Source organism: Ochotona princeps, chromosome 5, assembly GCF_030435755.1.
Source record: "Ochotona princeps isolate mOchPri1 chromosome 5, mOchPri1.hap1, whole genome shotgun sequence".
Classification (NCBI taxonomy): domain Eukaryota; kingdom Metazoa; phylum Chordata; class Mammalia; order Lagomorpha; family Ochotonidae; genus Ochotona; species Ochotona princeps.
In genome coordinates this window covers 4,425,817-4,441,994 of record NC_080836.1, presented here as the reverse complement: position 1 = coordinate 4,441,994, position 16,178 = coordinate 4,425,817, and the positions used below count along the sequence as shown (strand labels likewise).

The 16,178-nt window shown below is 57.6% G+C and overlaps 1 protein-coding gene across 1 annotated transcript in view; it reads right to left on the bottom strand.

The window, feature by feature from the left end:
- Positions 1-4,088: 4,088 nt before the first annotated feature.
- TFCP2L1 (transcription factor CP2 like 1) overlaps positions 4,089-16,178 on the bottom strand; it is a 47,209-nt gene continuing 35,119 nt past the window's right edge. The window contains exons 8-15 of the mRNA XM_058664335.1: positions 15,335-15,426; positions 13,719-13,767; positions 13,539-13,632; positions 11,769-11,859; positions 10,953-11,056; positions 9,373-9,515; positions 5,532-5,583; positions 4,089-4,908 (exon numbers count right to left, since the gene is read on the bottom strand). Coding sequence (XP_058520318.1) covers positions 4,862-4,908; positions 5,532-5,583; positions 9,373-9,515; positions 10,953-11,056; positions 11,769-11,859; positions 13,539-13,632; positions 13,719-13,767; positions 15,335-15,426 — 672 coding nt within the window. The 3' untranslated portion in view covers positions 4,089-4,861. The remainder of the gene's footprint in view (positions 4,909-5,531; positions 5,584-9,372; positions 9,516-10,952; positions 11,057-11,768; positions 11,860-13,538; positions 13,633-13,718; positions 13,768-15,334; positions 15,427-16,178) is intronic.

The window sequence follows — 16,178 nt, the reverse complement described above, 5'->3', positions numbered from 1 at the left end:
GTTATTTAAACAAGTCTCAGTTGCCTGGCAGCCCTGGGTGGGCATTGGCAGCCGAAGAGGACAGCTCTGTAGCCAGCAATAAGGCACTGAGTGGAAGCACTTCAGGGTTTAAGAGTTAAAGGCCAAATGGATGCTTGGCATGAGAAAGGCACACTTCCGCATTTTCTCATGGCTGAACTTTGGGTAACACAGATGCCTAACAGGGAAGAGGGAGGATACCAGCCTAACAGATGCCAGCATGGTGTTCCCTAGTATCACACTGAGGGCCAGCGTGCAGCTGACCACAACACAGACCCCTAGGGAGGGAAAGCACAGGGACCCTGCGGGGGGAGTGAGTGGCTCACTGCCTGGCAGGTGGTGGGGCTGGTGGCCCAGGCTGAGGCGGCGAGTGCTCCTCCCCACCTCCCTCCCGCCCTGGCTGTCCTCTACAGAGCCACAAATGCCTACCTCGGGAGATGGAAGGACCAGGCCTTAGCATGGGAGCTGCCGCTTGGATCCATCACCTGTCACAGGTCTGCCAGGAGGCAGTGGTGTGGCATGTAGCTCTTGGAGGGAGCCCTGTCAGATGCCACCGTAGGCATGCTCGGCCAGCTGCAAGGGCTCACTTAGTGGGGACAGTGCTCTGACCCGACCTCAGAGCCTCAGGGCACTCCGCTGGTTCCCGAGGGAGCTCGCCTTCCGTGGGCATGAAGGTGGTTCTGGGCTCAAGGAGGTGCACCCACGCCTACACCTGCCACACAGCCTTGCATCTAAGTGACCATACACCTAGCAGGTAGCAGTGAGGGGATCGATCCCCCAGTGGCCCCACTGGGAGCTGGAGGGGTCAGGGCGCACCGCAGCCAAGATGCACCCAGGCCAAGGCCTCCTGTGATTCCGACATGACTCAGATGTGCTTTTAATGGTTTACCCCATAAAGCAGAATCCCCAGGCCCCACAAAGCCCAGGAACCCCCACTGCCTGGGGGCTCCCTTGACCCCCGTGTTCTCCAAGCGCCCACAGCTTTCTCTGGCTCCAGTGGCTCCAACAACAACCTCAGGGGAGCCTTTTCCATTCATTGCAACTCGTTAATGATTTTCAGAGGTCAGTTACTCAGTGCAGCCCTTGAAGCAACACTAGACTTGGAAACTAGTCCCAGGAATGGCTCAGCCAGCTCCAGAGGGCTCCGGGCAAGCCCCTCTCTAGGTTAATAGCTCTGCTGATGGGGCGTAAGGTCACTGGGGCACAACCTGACCTCTGTGGAGGACCCCAGGCCAAGACTGAACTCTCCATGCCATCCTCCCCTTTCCCAAGCCCACTGACCCTTCCCCCAAGGAGTGTCACTGCTCTCCCACAGCCCCTGCCCCTAGTGAAGGTGCAGCCCTTAAACAGGAGTCGGCTCATCACAGCCTGGCAAACAGAAGCCTGCCCACCAAAACACATGATAGTCCAATGCTAAAGTCCCTCAGTGGCCAAAATGTCTCAGCCTAGAAAGACGGGAGAAAGGGGCCACGTACCCCTCCAGGGGGCTCAGCCATCACAGGAGACACTGGACAAGACTGGAGAGCATTATGGTTTTTCTGTGTCTTATGAGCAATAACATGAGCAATAACACCCACAGCTTGCTTTTGCTCATCAGACCCCCATGCATGGGACTTCCTGCTGAATTCGGCAGCTCACATGCTCTGCAACTCAACTCCCCATGTATCTGTTTGGAGATTTATTATTTTCCATTGCTCTGCAAGTGGGGAGATGTTACCACCAGCAGCAGGAAGTGGGGACAGCAGGTGCTGGTGCACCTGTCTCAGGCATGCTGGAGAACAGAAGACTCTACTAACAGCAAGGTGAAGGTGCCTGACCTTCCTGCAAGGAAAAAGGCACATGCTTTGCAACAAGATCTGATTTGGCATCAGCTGGCCTGGGCAGTGGCATCACGGAGGAGTGGAGACTGAAGACAACCAGGGAGGCTGGACGTCAGAAGACCCACCACCTATGTCTGGTTCTTCCCTAATGGGGGGCATGACCAAGTTGAGGCGTTCACCTCCACCTGACTCAGTTTCCTGCTGATTCCAAGGAGGAAAGGGCTGCTTCTGAGCCCTCCCTGAGACCAGCGTGTGGTCCTGGGGCAGGCAGAGAGAACAGTGCCCTGCAGGGACAAGGCCAGGTGCTGCTGAAGCAGCAGAATCAGGCGAAAAACCTTTGGCAAGACAGCAGAACCAGCACAGGACTGCGATTTTCAACATAGGACTCGGGGAGCTTCCCCAGTCAGCTTGTCATCGCCAAAAGGCTGCAGCAGGAATCAGGAACATTTAGCCAAGTCAGTTAACAGGCAGGACTAGCAGAGAAAGCCAGTTAACAGGCAGGACTAGCAGACAGCTATGTGCAAAAGAAGGAAGCCGAACATGCTGCCACACACAGACAAAAATTAACATGCCACACACCCGCGCAAAAGATTAACATACCATACTTCCACACAAAAATTAACACACCACACACAGACACAAACATTAACCCCATAGGAATCAAAGACCACTGTGAGAAGTAACACTACAAATATTCTTGGAAGAAAATATCGACATAAATCTTAACCTTAAATTGGGCAATGGTTTCTGAGATGTGACGCCGAAAGCAAGCAACAAAAGGGAAAGCAGCTCCCAGGGGAGGCACAGCAGCGAGACACCCTTCCACACCCACTGACGCCACAGCCGCAAGACAGATAATGGCAAGTGCTGGCAAGGACGTGAGGAAATGGGAACCCTCCCACTGCAGGTGGCAGTGCAGGAGACAGCCTGGTGAGGATTCAAGGGCTGAACCCGGAGTTACTGTGTGATCCAGTCCGTTCCAAAGTCTGTTCCTGAGAAACAAAAGCCTATGCCCACCAAAAACTGTACAAAAGCTCGGAGCAGCATTCCTATAAGCCCAAAAATAGAAGCAACACAGAAACACAGCTGAGGAGCTAAGGGTGACAATGTGGTGCGTGATTGGATGACGTGACAAGAGCAACGCTCTGACAGGTGTACAACATGGATGATTCTAGAAAGCACGCCGAAAGAAGCCAGTCCCAGACGACAATGCTGTGTGACGTCACACATAATCATGTTGTATGATGCCACTTGTCCAGGTTCCAGGTTGCCTGCATCTGGAGGAACTGGGGGCAAAGGGCAGCTGGGAGTCACAGGGTACAAGCTTCCTCTAGGGGACAATGAAAATGTGCAAAAACCGACTAACTCGGAGGTGACGGTGATTTCGTGAATTTGTGAAAAACCATACCAGTGCATGAGGGGACTTCAAAATGTGCATCAGAAAATGAACTAATACTACCAGCTATAAGGGAGAATGAAACTCGACCAGTGTTTGAAGAATGGACCCAACTGGAGGACATCGCACGAAATGAGCCATGTGCACGGTGCATTCGGCCCTGTCACTGGGATCCATGATGTACAGAACAAACACCTCTGTGGGCCAGCGCTGCTCTAAATGTGGCTTTGTGCAACTCTGAGTCCTCAGACTTAACAACGTCATACAGCTCTAGTTTTGGCGATCCGTGATTGCTTTCCAAGGTACTGTACATGGGTGAAATAGTCATTTTTTCCATTTAATTATTATTTATAGCTCTCATGGAAGTTCTTTTTGCTGTTTGCTTGCTAAAGTTATTCAGTGAAGTGTAAAGCCTTTCCACCGAAATGTGAATCTATAAAATGTTCTTGCAAAAGCGAAAAAGATCAGTGGAGAGGGAAGGATGATGGCACTGAGGGAAGGAGGGGGACGTCATTCCATTCTTACAATCGCACCTATGAACTATACTGAATCTTAAAAACTAATGAAGAATTAGTGTTTAAAAAGATAAGTTTACTTTGGTGCAAAAAAACCCTTGAAATTCATGCGTTCTTTCATAACCCGCATTTTCCTATGCACTGACTAGATCCACAGGCACAACCAAGACTAACTCCAGAGCACATGACAGTCACAGATATTCAAATGCCTTCTGAGGCCATTTAGAAAGGAGATCCAGCTGTTCCAATGTGGGAGACACCCTAATCATGCCCTGCCCACAAGGAGAGCTAAGAACGCCCCAGGGTCACCCTGCAACCCTAGCAACGATGGATTTGGTAAGCGCCTCTAGAGGCAAGATCATGTAATGATTCAATGCAAAGCTCACTGCCTGGTCAGCCTGGTCTGCCCGGTCCTCGAGCACTCGAGAAGTAACACTGCACCAAAGGACCCAGTTTGCACTCATCCCTGAACACAGGCTTTCATCTTGCACCTGCAGTGGCCTTCAGAACGAGCATGGCAGCAGCCAGCGCCCACAGGCCGCCACACACAGCACAGGCAGACCTCCAGGCTTGCAGCGGCAGATCCTCAGCAACCAGGCAGAAGGCACGGAATAGCAGGCACGGGACAGCCCCACTCCCACCCACTCATCAAGAACAGGAAGGATGGATGCCCTTCAAGCTCACTGAGGAGGGTGGCAAACAGGAGAAGGGGGCCACACTGCCTCCCGCGCCTCAGTGGCCAGAGGGAGGTAAAGGAATGGGGCGAGGTGAAGCTGTCTCCGAGGGCAGGGGAGGAATCAGGAGGGACCAGTTAGGTGGCACCAAGCGGACTGTCAACTAAGAGCCGAGAGCCCTGCTGGCCGTCAGGGCTGGGAGGAAGAACAAGGATGTGTCCCCAAGCTGGTGGCCAAGGGCAGGGAGGAAAGACCCAGGCTTGCTGCACACCAGACTCTGTGAGTCTCTGTCAGCCGCCAGTCTGTGGCTTCATCATCGGGCAGGGTCCCTCCCAGCTTCCGTTGGCCAGGTGAGGCTGCAGTGTACAGAGGTGCGAGTTCTACGTCCAAGGGCGTCTGGGTTGGGCGCTGGGAGGCAGGTGCATGTCCTACTCCGGGTCAGAGCCCGCACTTGAGGATGACGTGGTAGCCGTCATTGCTCTCAGCTGCAAGAGACAAAACACCAGGTGGATTCCACTGGAACAAGGCTGCACCCTCACAGCCTCGGGGCCGAGAGGAATGCTATCAGGGTCCAGGCAAAGACCACCAAAATAAGGCTCACATTTCCTAAAAGGAGCTACCTCAACGAGACCTCTGGGCAAATGGTGGTTCTCATGGATGGCACGTCGAGCATGCCCCAGACCCCTAACAGCACTGACAGGCTCCACCCCCCAATCAAGGGCATAAGCAACCTGGTGACGGGACGGTGCCCCAACCGCTGTCCCTCCCAGCTCTAAGGGAGGCCATGGCGAGTTCTGGCTTGGACTTTTTTCTGGCACCTTCTGCTGAGCCCTTCCTGGGCCGGCTCCTGGGCCTCCCACTCCACCGGCTCATGGCCCCAGACCAGAGACACCAGATGCATTGTGCTCCCTGTGACCCAGAGAGCAAGCTGGCCAGCACAGAGGGCGATGGGGTCCTTCTCAAGGCTGGGACCCATGGGGGCTTGCTTGCTTCTTCCTGAGGCTGAGCCCAGATAGGCCCCTCTGGAGGGACCCCTGGGTGCCAGTAGGCCCCCACGTCCACTCAGCCCCCTGACCTGCTCCAATTCACCATCACAGGGGAGCATTACCTTTTAATGTGCTGAGGATAAAACAAGATTCATCTTGGAAGTTCTGCACCATCTGAAAGGCAAACGAGGAGACACAGTCCTTAGCCACGGGCTCGGCATGGAGCCGAGGGCAGCAGAGCCTGAAGATGGCTCTGCACGTCGACAAAGCCCTGAGACGGACCAGGACAGAGGCAGCCCAGACCCCGCACCTTGGGTCATGGGGGCAGGTGTTTGGCAGGTTCTGCTTCCCCTGGTAACTGCATGACCCACGCCCTGTAATGGCCACGCTATGGGAACTGCTGTCTGTGCACAGGCTGAGTCCCCCTAGCGCAAAAACAGAAACCTCAGAATGCTCACAGGGACCACAGTCGCTGACTTGGGAGTTTTCAGGGGGGGTTTGGTTTATTTTAAAAATGGAGTTACAGAGAGAAAGAGGTCTTTCACCCACTGGTTCTCTCCTCAAATGGCCAGGGCTGGGCCACGCCGTAGCCAGGAGCCTCAAGGTCTCGTGTGTGTGCAAGGGGCCAGCAGCCATGTGCTGCTGCTTGCTCAGGCCCTGAGCAGAGACTGGAATAGAGCAGCTGGGACACAAACCAGCCACCCATGTGGGATGCTGCTGGGACAGGCGACAGCTTTATCCGCTCTGCTACAAGGCCAGCCCCCCAAGCATTCAGCTTTTAGACTCTGGGGTTGGGGATATCCAACTGTACAAGCCACGCAGACCCCCCACATAACAGGGAACTCCACACCCGAAACGCTGCTGGTCTTATGAGATACTCAATCTCTAACAGTAATAAGTCAAAAACACTTTGCAATTTCTTTCTAAAAAAAAAACCTTTCACGAAAGGATCTGTGTGTCGGGGTCCTACAAGGACAGCAGGAGAGAGCACCCTCCCCACGTCCCTGACCGCATGGCAGGAAACAAACGATACAGCTCAGGTTTCCTGCCCATCACCTCCCAGTGACCCTGGACCTCACCCTTTTCTTTCCCACCTGCAGGTCCTCCCTGTAAAAACAGGGCCACCTGGGTGACAAAAACGACATGTGACCTAGAGCAACGGACAGGCACCAGTGGGGGTAGGGCTCTGCAGGAAATGGCCCACGGTAGGCTAAGGACGCCTGGACGCCGCATTCTCTCCGCCCAAGGGACACCCCTGCGCATGTGTACATAGCGGCCACTGTTGGCAGCGACAGAGAGGTCAGGGGCAGCCCGACATCGGGCATCAGCAGATGCGGGACCAGGCGTGCCCTCCACATCTGGGAATCTCGGAAATGCCGTGTGCCAAAGGAAGCAATGGCAGGAGCAGAGCCCACGACTGCCCGATGCGGAGTCTCAAGGAGGCAGTCAGACGACACTGAAAAGGAACAAGGAAGTGAGGGACACACAATGAAGGCTGGTGGGGGTAGTGGGGAAAAACACCAGGCCAAAGGGGTTCCTTATAGAATATTCTAGCAATCTCAGAGCTGGTGCCTGGGAACGACAATGATGTTTTACCCTGGGCACACTCCAGGTCTGTAAACTGTCTTCCGCAATATAAAGAACACTAAAAATAAACAGATGCAACTCAACACAACAGCAAAAGCTCTTTCCAAATATATATATGGAGAGAGAGGCAGCCCACATTTCATGGCCACTCTGGATGACCGTGGCGAATCTCACACAGCCATCCCCTGCTCCTCCCCACAGGACCTAATGACGCATGAAGTACATTCCCTCTGTACTGCCGGCCTGCTCCATCCAGGACCCGGGCGGCCCCATCCCTTGGGCATGCAGAAATCAGAACACTGCCCGTGTGGGCTTAATCAGTAACTCCCTGGCTTAATTAAGTGCCTTTGCACCCCAGGGACCGGCTCTGTGGCTGGCTAGGCTGCCTCCAGTCCTCCAGGCAATCAGGAACCAAAGATTTCCAATTGATTCGGGGTTAAGAGACAAGGAGACTTTAGGGAATACGAATCGCCTACTTAGGCGAGGTGGCACTGGAGCTCTGCTCTGCTTCACTTACTTAACGGCCTCCTCTCAAGGGCCAGGGCGGGCGCGGGTGGGCGGTCCCTCCAGAGGCCCACCAAGGAGCAAGGCTTGCCCTGCCCTTGCGGCTTTTGCCGAGGCTCCCGTGCCCCATGCCCTCGCCCCTTCCCGACACTTCTGCAGGAGGCTCAGCCCAGCACTCCGGGCTCCACTCTGCTCTGCACCCGGGGTGGGAAGGCTGCACTTGCGGAAGCCTAGAGTCTGCTAGCATGGAAGCCAGCCTGGATGGGTGACAAAGGCGGGTATCTTCACCGAGTTCACACACACCACGCCTGCGCACACCGGGGCCCACGCACACTGCACAGAGCACATCATGTCGCTACCAGATCCCCAGGGAGACAAGAGCCTTTCACATCTGCCTTCTGCTATGTGTGTTACACTGCTTGATTTCTCATACTGGCGAGGAACCATTTCTTAATTAAAACAGCACGGTGCCCAGCAGAGATGCTGGCATCTCCATCCAGGCTCCAGTTCAGGTCCTGTCTGCTCCACTTCTCATCCGACTCCCTGCTGATGGACCTGGGAAAGAGGCAGAAGACGGGCCAAGTATGCGGGCCCCCGCCACCCGTGTGGGAGATCTGGACGGAGCCCCAGGCTCCTGGCTGCAGCCTGGCTCAGTCCCAGCTGTTGTGGCCATTTGGGGAGTGAAGCAACAGGTGAAATCTCTCTCTCCGTGTCCCCCTACTCTCTAACTGTGCCTTTCACATAAATGGAACAAATAACAGTAATTAACGACGGCCCAAGTACCAGGGGCCCGTTCAGCCATGTCAGACACATGAACAGGAGTGAGGTGACAGCCACGGTGACTAGTGACGGATAATCACTGCTCACTGCGCCTCCCTAGGTCTTCTGCCTGCCCCCCAGAGTGACCAGCACCTGGAAGGGACCCCACCAATCACACCTCCACTCGGCATCCCTCCTGGTGACTAACTCCATTCTCCTCATTCCCGACCACAAACTGTCCCCTAGATCCACACATGCACTCGGCAGATGCTGACCTGGGGCTCTGAGGTTTGCAAACCTCCCCAAGGTTGCTCAGGACCAGCCACTGGGCGTCCTCAAGTCCGTGCTGCGGCCACACTTCCCACCAGACCCCCCTTCTCAAATCGAGACTTCCGTGTCCAGCTGGGGGCTGAGACCAGGATCCCAGGAGGGATCGCTGGCTCACAGGTCCTCACTCCCAGCGGGTGGCCCAGGTGCCTCAGTCTTCTATCTGTGAGATGGGCCACAAGGGGCAAAGGAGGAACCAGGAGCCAGGAACAGCAAGTGCTACGGTCACTGCTATTGTTTGGAAGAGGGATGCAGGAAGAGGCCTCGAGGCAACTGCCCTGGACTTGCATAGAAGGCCAGGGCTCGTCAGCGCCCCTCCTCCGTTGATACGAGCAGGCTCAGTTCCCACAGCACCTGGGAACCCTGCTGCCCCCGCTCAGACCCTGCTCATGCCACTGCTGCCAGAGTCGGACCCACAATGCAGCAGCTCATTCGCCATCCACAGAAGCCCTGCTCTCACCTGCAAGCCGCAGCCTCAGCCTCGCCGCCCCCTTCTCCCACTGCCACAGCCCTGCGCTCACCTGCAAGCCGCAGCCTCGCCGCCCCCTTCTCTCACTGCCACAGCCCTGCCCATTCCCATCATGAAGGCAGGGGCACACGGTGCTCTGGCACTTGCTCAGCACCCAGCCAGCAGAAGGCTAAGGAGGGAGGACTTGACAGCCACTAACAGCATCAGCACTGCCCCTGGAGTGAGCAGGCGCATGCAGATGTGGCCACAAGGGCACCCACCAGGCACAGCGGTCCCGCAGCACCTCCTCTCCCAGCCTCCCAGAGCAGCTCACTCACCTCGTTGCTCACGACCACGTGGATGCCCGTGGGGCCCTGCCGGTACACCCGGTGAATGTGCTGGGGGGAGATGCTATACAGGCTGGCGATCTTCTCAATCAGCTCCAAGGCGGTCAGCTCCTCCAGGAAGATGGCATGGTACACTACGGGAGGAACAGGGGCTTTGTGCGTGAGGAACCACCAAGACCCGCGAGCCTGCCGGGAACCGGGAGCTCGCTCTGAGGATGCCCAGGACTGGTTATGAGGCTGAGGGCAGCACGCACACTCTGCAGCCATCACGGTGGACACATCCATGTCATCCATCCTGGCCCCACCTCTTTAATACTGCCTCGGTCTCTGGTGGGCGGCGGTCTAAAGTGTGGAGGCTCCAGGACCCTCAGACCCGGGTCCGCCCGCACGGGGAGCGAGCGCAGGCCGGAGTGGCCAGGTTCATGGTCCAACCAGACACGCACTCACTTCGAGAGGAGGACACCTGAGCCCCCGCCCAGAGAATGGTCAGCTGGGCCAGAGCACACCCCGCCCCCCGTCACTGGTGACGGGCCCCAGCAGCAGCTGCATGGGGCACAGATGGGCAGGTGGGGTGGAGGGATCCCCTGCAAGGGGCTGGCAGAGGTCTCAAGGCCGGCCATACAGAAGGCCCCCTGTGCCAGGGTTCAGGCCAACTGAGCCTCTGTCCGAGTCGTCTCTGCAAAGTGAGCCTGCAGGGCCAACCCTGGGCAAGAGCCCCAGGCCTCGTCCTAAGACCCCCCCTTCTCCAATAGGACCCTAACAGTGCTTTTTCTCTTTCAGGATTTATTTATTTATTTATTAAAGGCAGAGTTACAGAGAAAGCTCTTGTAGCCACTGGGTCACTCTCCAAATGGCCTCAGCAGTCAGGGCTCTGCCAGGATAAATCCAGGAGCCAGGAGCTTCTTTGGGGTCTCCCATGCAGATGCAGGGTCCCAAGCATTTGGGCCACCCCGACCCTGCTGTCCCAGGTGCATCAGCGGGGAGCTGGGTCAGAAGTGGAACATCCAGGATTCGAACCAGCCTCCGTATGGGATACCAGCACCGCAGGGAGTGGCTCCACGCACTACGCAACAGTGCCGCCCTGCCCCCACCATTGCTCTTCTTCCTCCTTTTCATCTTTTCAGAGTCAGTTTCTCTGCCTGGTTTTCCTCCCAAAGCCAACCCCATTTCTGGCCAAAAAGCAGCGGCAGGTCTGCGGCCTGGCACTGCGGCTGCAACCCGCCTCCTGGGCCGTGGCTGTGCTGCTGACTGCGGCCAGCAACAGCACTGAGCAAGCAGAAGGCCAGCTGGCTGTGCCAGCACCCAGCACCCAGCCAGCAGAAGGCTAAGAAGGCTGGGAAGGCACCAGCTCTTCCCTGGGCAGTCCTGGGTGCCTGCCAGGCCTCTGCTCCTCACTGGAAGCAAGAGCTGAACAAGCGACCAGTCCAGGAGCCACCAAGGTGTGCAAGGGCCCCACGATGGGAGGGAACAGCTGCCCTTCCTTCACCGGTGGGAACCTAGGACACAGACTCCATGAACAGGCGTACAGCAAGGGCCTGGACCCCTGCAGGCAACGCAGGGCCCCGACTCACCACACAGGCTGCTGTCCCCGCTACCCTCCCGCTTCTGCTGTACAGGCACCCGGCTCTGCTCCAGCTCCTGGCACACATAAATGGTCATCTTCGGCCTCACATTCCTGGTGGGTGGACACAAGAGACAAGTAGCAGGTGCACGGTCATCTCAGGACATCTAAAACTCAGGGTAGATAGAGCAGTGGGAAGGACAAGAGGGCAGTGGATGAGCAAGTGCCATTTGTGGGCGAGAGTGCAGGGACAGATAGGCCTGCCCCAGCGGCCTCCTGAGGGTGACTAAGACAGAACTTCCCGTCTTCTCCCGTACAGCCCACAGCGGCCTCCCAGGCCTTGCCATGCCCAGCTCACAGGCCCCTTCCAAGCCATGTAGCACTGGGGGTGGTTACAGGCCTGCAGCAGGCGGATCTCGGCTTTCCACTCTGGCCACTCGCTCTACACCGGCCTGGCCTGGGGATGATCATCACAACTTCAGTAGAGTGTAAGGGAATACAACTGCAGCCACCACATTAGCACAGGTGGCCAGAGGCTCCTGCAGTGGACAATGACACCCTACAGCACGGCTGGCCCTGTTCCTGTGCACTGCCACGGGATGATGAACACCTGGGGTGGCCCAGGGCTCCCTCGAGGGTGGCAGCCTAGAGCCCAGGGCCACACAAGACTGGAGAACCTAGGTGAGCAGTTTGGGGCCAAGATCTAGAGGCACCCTCACCCCTCCACTCCAGCTGTGCCTCCACACCTCATTCCTGGTCTTGAGCCCTGGCCCCGTCACTCAGTGTGCCCACCGGCTCGCCTGCAGCCTGAAGAGTTAGCACGCACCTGCCTTTGATGGCATTGAAGAGCCGGATCCCATCCGCAGGCCCACAGATCTGCACCAAGTCATCTCGGGACATCTTGAGCAGATCGGCACCTGGACAGGAAAACGCAGCCACCCTTCATGGAAGGGACCCAGACAAAAGGCCCCAACATCCACACTGCAGGGGGGTCTAGGGATGGGCCAGCCTCACTCTGGAGGAACAACGGATAGCCCAGGCAGAAAGAACAGCAAAGCAGCCAGTGACCCCATGAGACCCTGGAAGCCCTGCTGGGGCTCAGGGGGCACGAACATGAGCCAGGAGAGCCTCACCACCATACTTCTGACTGGCACTCCATCTGAACCTACGAGCACAGCTCCCACCAGCACACTGGCAGTGTGACGAGCACGTCTCTTGGTGCAGGGGCCAGAGTGCCTGAGCACACCCTGGGTCTCGGCGACAGCCCCTCCAGCCCCTCTGCCTCCACCCAGGGCTCTGCTCCCCCGGGCCTGCGTCTCCCAGCTCCCGTCTCCCCAGGTCCCAGCTCAGTGTTCATGGGACTCATGCCCATGATTAGCAATGCTCCCCTTCATGAAACACCCGCCCCTCGTGGGCACCGGGTGCCGTCCAGCCTGTGGCTGCATGAACAGCCTCTAGGACCCGGCAGCGTGGCCTAGCGGCTAAAGTCCTCGCCTTGAAAGCCCCGGGATCCCATATGGGCGCCGGTTCTAATCCCGGCAGCTCCACTTCCCATCCAGCTCCCTGCTTGTGGCCTGGGAAAGCAGTCGAGGATGGCCCAATGCATTGGGACACTGCACCCGCGTGGGAGACCCGGAAGAGGTTCCAGGTTCCCAGCTTCGGATCAGCGCAGCACCGGCCGTTGTGGTCACTTGGGGAGTGAATCATCGGACGGAAGATCTTCCTCTCTGTCTCTCCTCCTCTCTGTATATCTGGCTTTCCAATAATAATAAAATCTTTAAAAAAAAAAAAAAGCCTCTAGGAACTCTCTCACACGTGCCCACGGGGTCTGGGCTAGACAACCAGGTCCCAGGGCACGCAAGTGCTGGGCTCTAGCAGACCCCAGCCAACAGCAAGGCACATCGGACCTCCACGCACTGCAAGCAGAGTCAGGCAAGGACTGGCCCAGCTCCAAACGAGCCCAGAGGGTGGCTGTGCCCTGGGAACAGAGAGTGCTAGGAAGGAGGTGAGGGGCGGGCCCCGCCACACCAGAGGCGCAGGCTGGAGCGTCCGGCCTGAAGCTCTCCGTCCACTCCCTGTGAGTGCACACCTGGGCAGCAGCAGGGGTGTCCTGAGTACGTGCGCCCCGCCATCACACAGGCCCCGAGAATGGGACTCAGTCCACACTCTCTCCCGAGCAGGCACAGCCTCAGCTGTCGCAGAGTTGGAGCATGAACTAGCAGATGGGAAATACCACTGACGGTGGACTCGGTGCTGGAGGACGAGGCTGCTGCAGTGTGGCTCCCACCCTCCGACGCTCTGTGTGTGGCTCACAGCTTCTGTGAGACAACCGCAGAGAGGAGAACCCCCTCCTCATCTCTCCTGAATCCTGGCCAGGCACAGGCGCACTGGCACCACCCTGCTTGGCTACGGGCTCCAAACTCTCCACAAAGATATAGGGGGATCATGACGGGGCCATGCAGACCACTTCCGTGAGGCCACACTCAAACAGAAACTTCCTGGGCTGCCTCTGTCTCCAGTTCATGACCAGGGTCAGCCCCGGGGACCCAGGGCAGGTCCCGGTAGACGCAATAGGGGTGTCACAACGCCCACTCACCGGAGAAGCTGGCGAAGAGCCGGCAGAACTGTGAGAATCTGTTGCGGTGGAGCCACTGCTGGGCGTCCTGGATGGAGGCGGACGGGAGCAGGTGCTGCGGGGAGACGAGAGGCCTTGAGCCGTGGCCCACAGCCCCTGGGGCGCCAGCCGGCCGGGACGCCCAGGCATGCACACACTTACATCACTGCCTAGTGGCAGGGCCTCCACGGGGTGGGTCGGGGAGCTGTTGCTGCAAAGGGAAAGGAGCCATGAGTGAGGACAGGGGCTCTTCCAGACACACGAGGACATGCCTTCCCCAGCCCTGCTTCAGCCACAGTGGTACGTGGTTTGTTGGAAACAAAATGGCTCCTTATGGATGTTCCCAGGGAGAGAAACAGCAGCCGGTGTAACCAGCTGACCTTTGGGGACACACAGGAAGCTCACGCTGCCAACACACGCCCCACCCCATTCCTGACAGCTTCTCACAGTCCCAACCAGCGCCGACATCAGGGACTCAGGTGGGGCCATGGCTGTATGATCTAGTGCCACTTTCCTGTGTGCCCATGGGTGACAGGAGCAGCTGCCATCGTCCCCAGGGCTTCTGTAAGCAGGACACCTCCCTGAAGGTCAGCTCGGGGAGGCTGCGACCAGAACGCCCAGGCATGAAGCTGAGGGAATCAAAGCGCAAAGAGGGACAGCACTGACCACTGTGCAGCCCTGTGAGGTGAATACCTCGGACCTGCGCACTTGTGATCCTGTTCCCTGCTTCTGCACCTGGGAGAGCAGCACAGGACGACACAGGTGCACGGGCACCTGCACCCGGGAGGAACTCCGATGGAGCCCTAGGCTCCTGCCTTCAGGCTGACCCAGCCCCAGCTAATTCTAAGTCTCTAATTAGAATTCTCTAATTCTGCCTTTCAAAGGGTAAAATAAATCTTTAAAAAAAAAAAGGAATCAGGGCCCGGCGGCTAAAGTCCTCGCCTTGAAAGCCCCGGGATCCCATATGGGCGCCGGTTCTAGTCCCGGCAGCTCCACTTCCCATCCAGCTCCCTGCTTGTGGCCTGGGAAAGCAGTCAAGGATGGCCCAATGCACTGGGACACTGCACCCGCGTGGGAGACCCGGAAGAGGTCCCAGGTTCCCGGCTTCGGATCGGCGCGCATCGGCCTGTTGCGGCTCACTTGGGGAGTGAATCATCGGACGGAAGATCTTCCTCTCTGTCTCTCCTCCTCTCTGTATATCTGGCTGTAATAAAAATGAATAAATCTTTAAAAAAAAAAAAAAGGAATCAGATGAGTTCTGCCTGCTGTGCAATGACTACACTTCCACCTGCAACGCTGCCTGGCTTGGCCGCTCCCTGGCTCCACCCAGGCCTCAGCTCAGAGCCATCACAGGGAGGTCACGGGCTGTGCCACCCAGCCTGCAGAGCCAGGCTAGCTCTGAGCTCTAAGCGCCGAGCCCAGGGAAGGCGCATGAGGGGTCCCATATCACCCAGGAAATGTGCAGAGGACAAGCGGTAAGGGCCTCCTGGACACTACCCCCAGCCCAACAGTGGCTCCTCGGAGGCCACTGTGGCCCCCAAGGCCCTTCTTCCCAGGGGACACAGGAGGTTGGCCTGGGTTTACTGGGAAAACTCTGGGCTTTATCAAGTAGATGGAAATGGCTCTGAGTGCAAACAGGTGCATGGATGTAAACCCAGCTCAGTCTGCTGCCGTGAAACCCAACCAGACACGTGGCCACGGGGAGAGGGACAGCGCAGGCAGGAGGACCAGGGTCCTAACGGCAGGGAGCAGGGAGCAGGGAGTGCAGGACGACGTACCCTTCGCCAAGGCTGAAGCTGTTGGGAGAGCCGTTGTAACTCGGGGATGGGGTGCTGTTCACCTGGTAGGCGGCATCGGGCCACGGAGAGCACTGTAGGAGGACAAGAGCAACAGAGGCCCCGGCATGCTCACCCTCCAACTCCTGCCCGACAGGGCCTGCATTTACCCGAGGGCAGCGGGCAGCAAGGAGGCTGCAGGCTCATGGAGCCAGCCTGGGGACAAGCTAAGAGCGAGTGGTGTCTGTGAGCTTCCTTTGGCTCAAACCCACAGGGACACAGCAGCAGGCAGGTGACTCCCGGTCAAACGGAAATAGAGGACTGAGACACGGTAGCCTCCAGCACAGACAGACGTGGCCAAACGCATGGCCCAGGAGAACCAGACCATGCTCAGTGCCAGGCAGCCAGCAACACTCAACACCAGAAGCAGCACCACACAGAAAACGGGAAAGACAGTATGCAAGTGGAGCTTTCAGCAGGTGAGCTCTCGCCACGGCACCTGGGCAGCTCAGGTCTCCTCCTGGGGCTCAGGGTACCTGTCAATGCTCACATGCAATCCTGCCCCCAAAAACCACCAGCTCAGAAGCCAAAACCAAACGCAGGCATCTCCCCAAAAGCAAGCGAAGGCAGACGGCATTCCCACACACAGGGCCCTGGGCTCATGTCCCGTGGAGTGGACCGAGCTGAAGCCTCCCTGTGGACTGATGAGCACCCACAGAAGCTCTGTCATGAGTGTGTGGGCTGTAGTGTGCTGGCACCAAGCCTTACAGCTGATGAGCTGGTACACCAGGGGCCCCCGGAGCTGCCCCCCACACAAACGGAGATCCATGCAGACACACACAGAGAC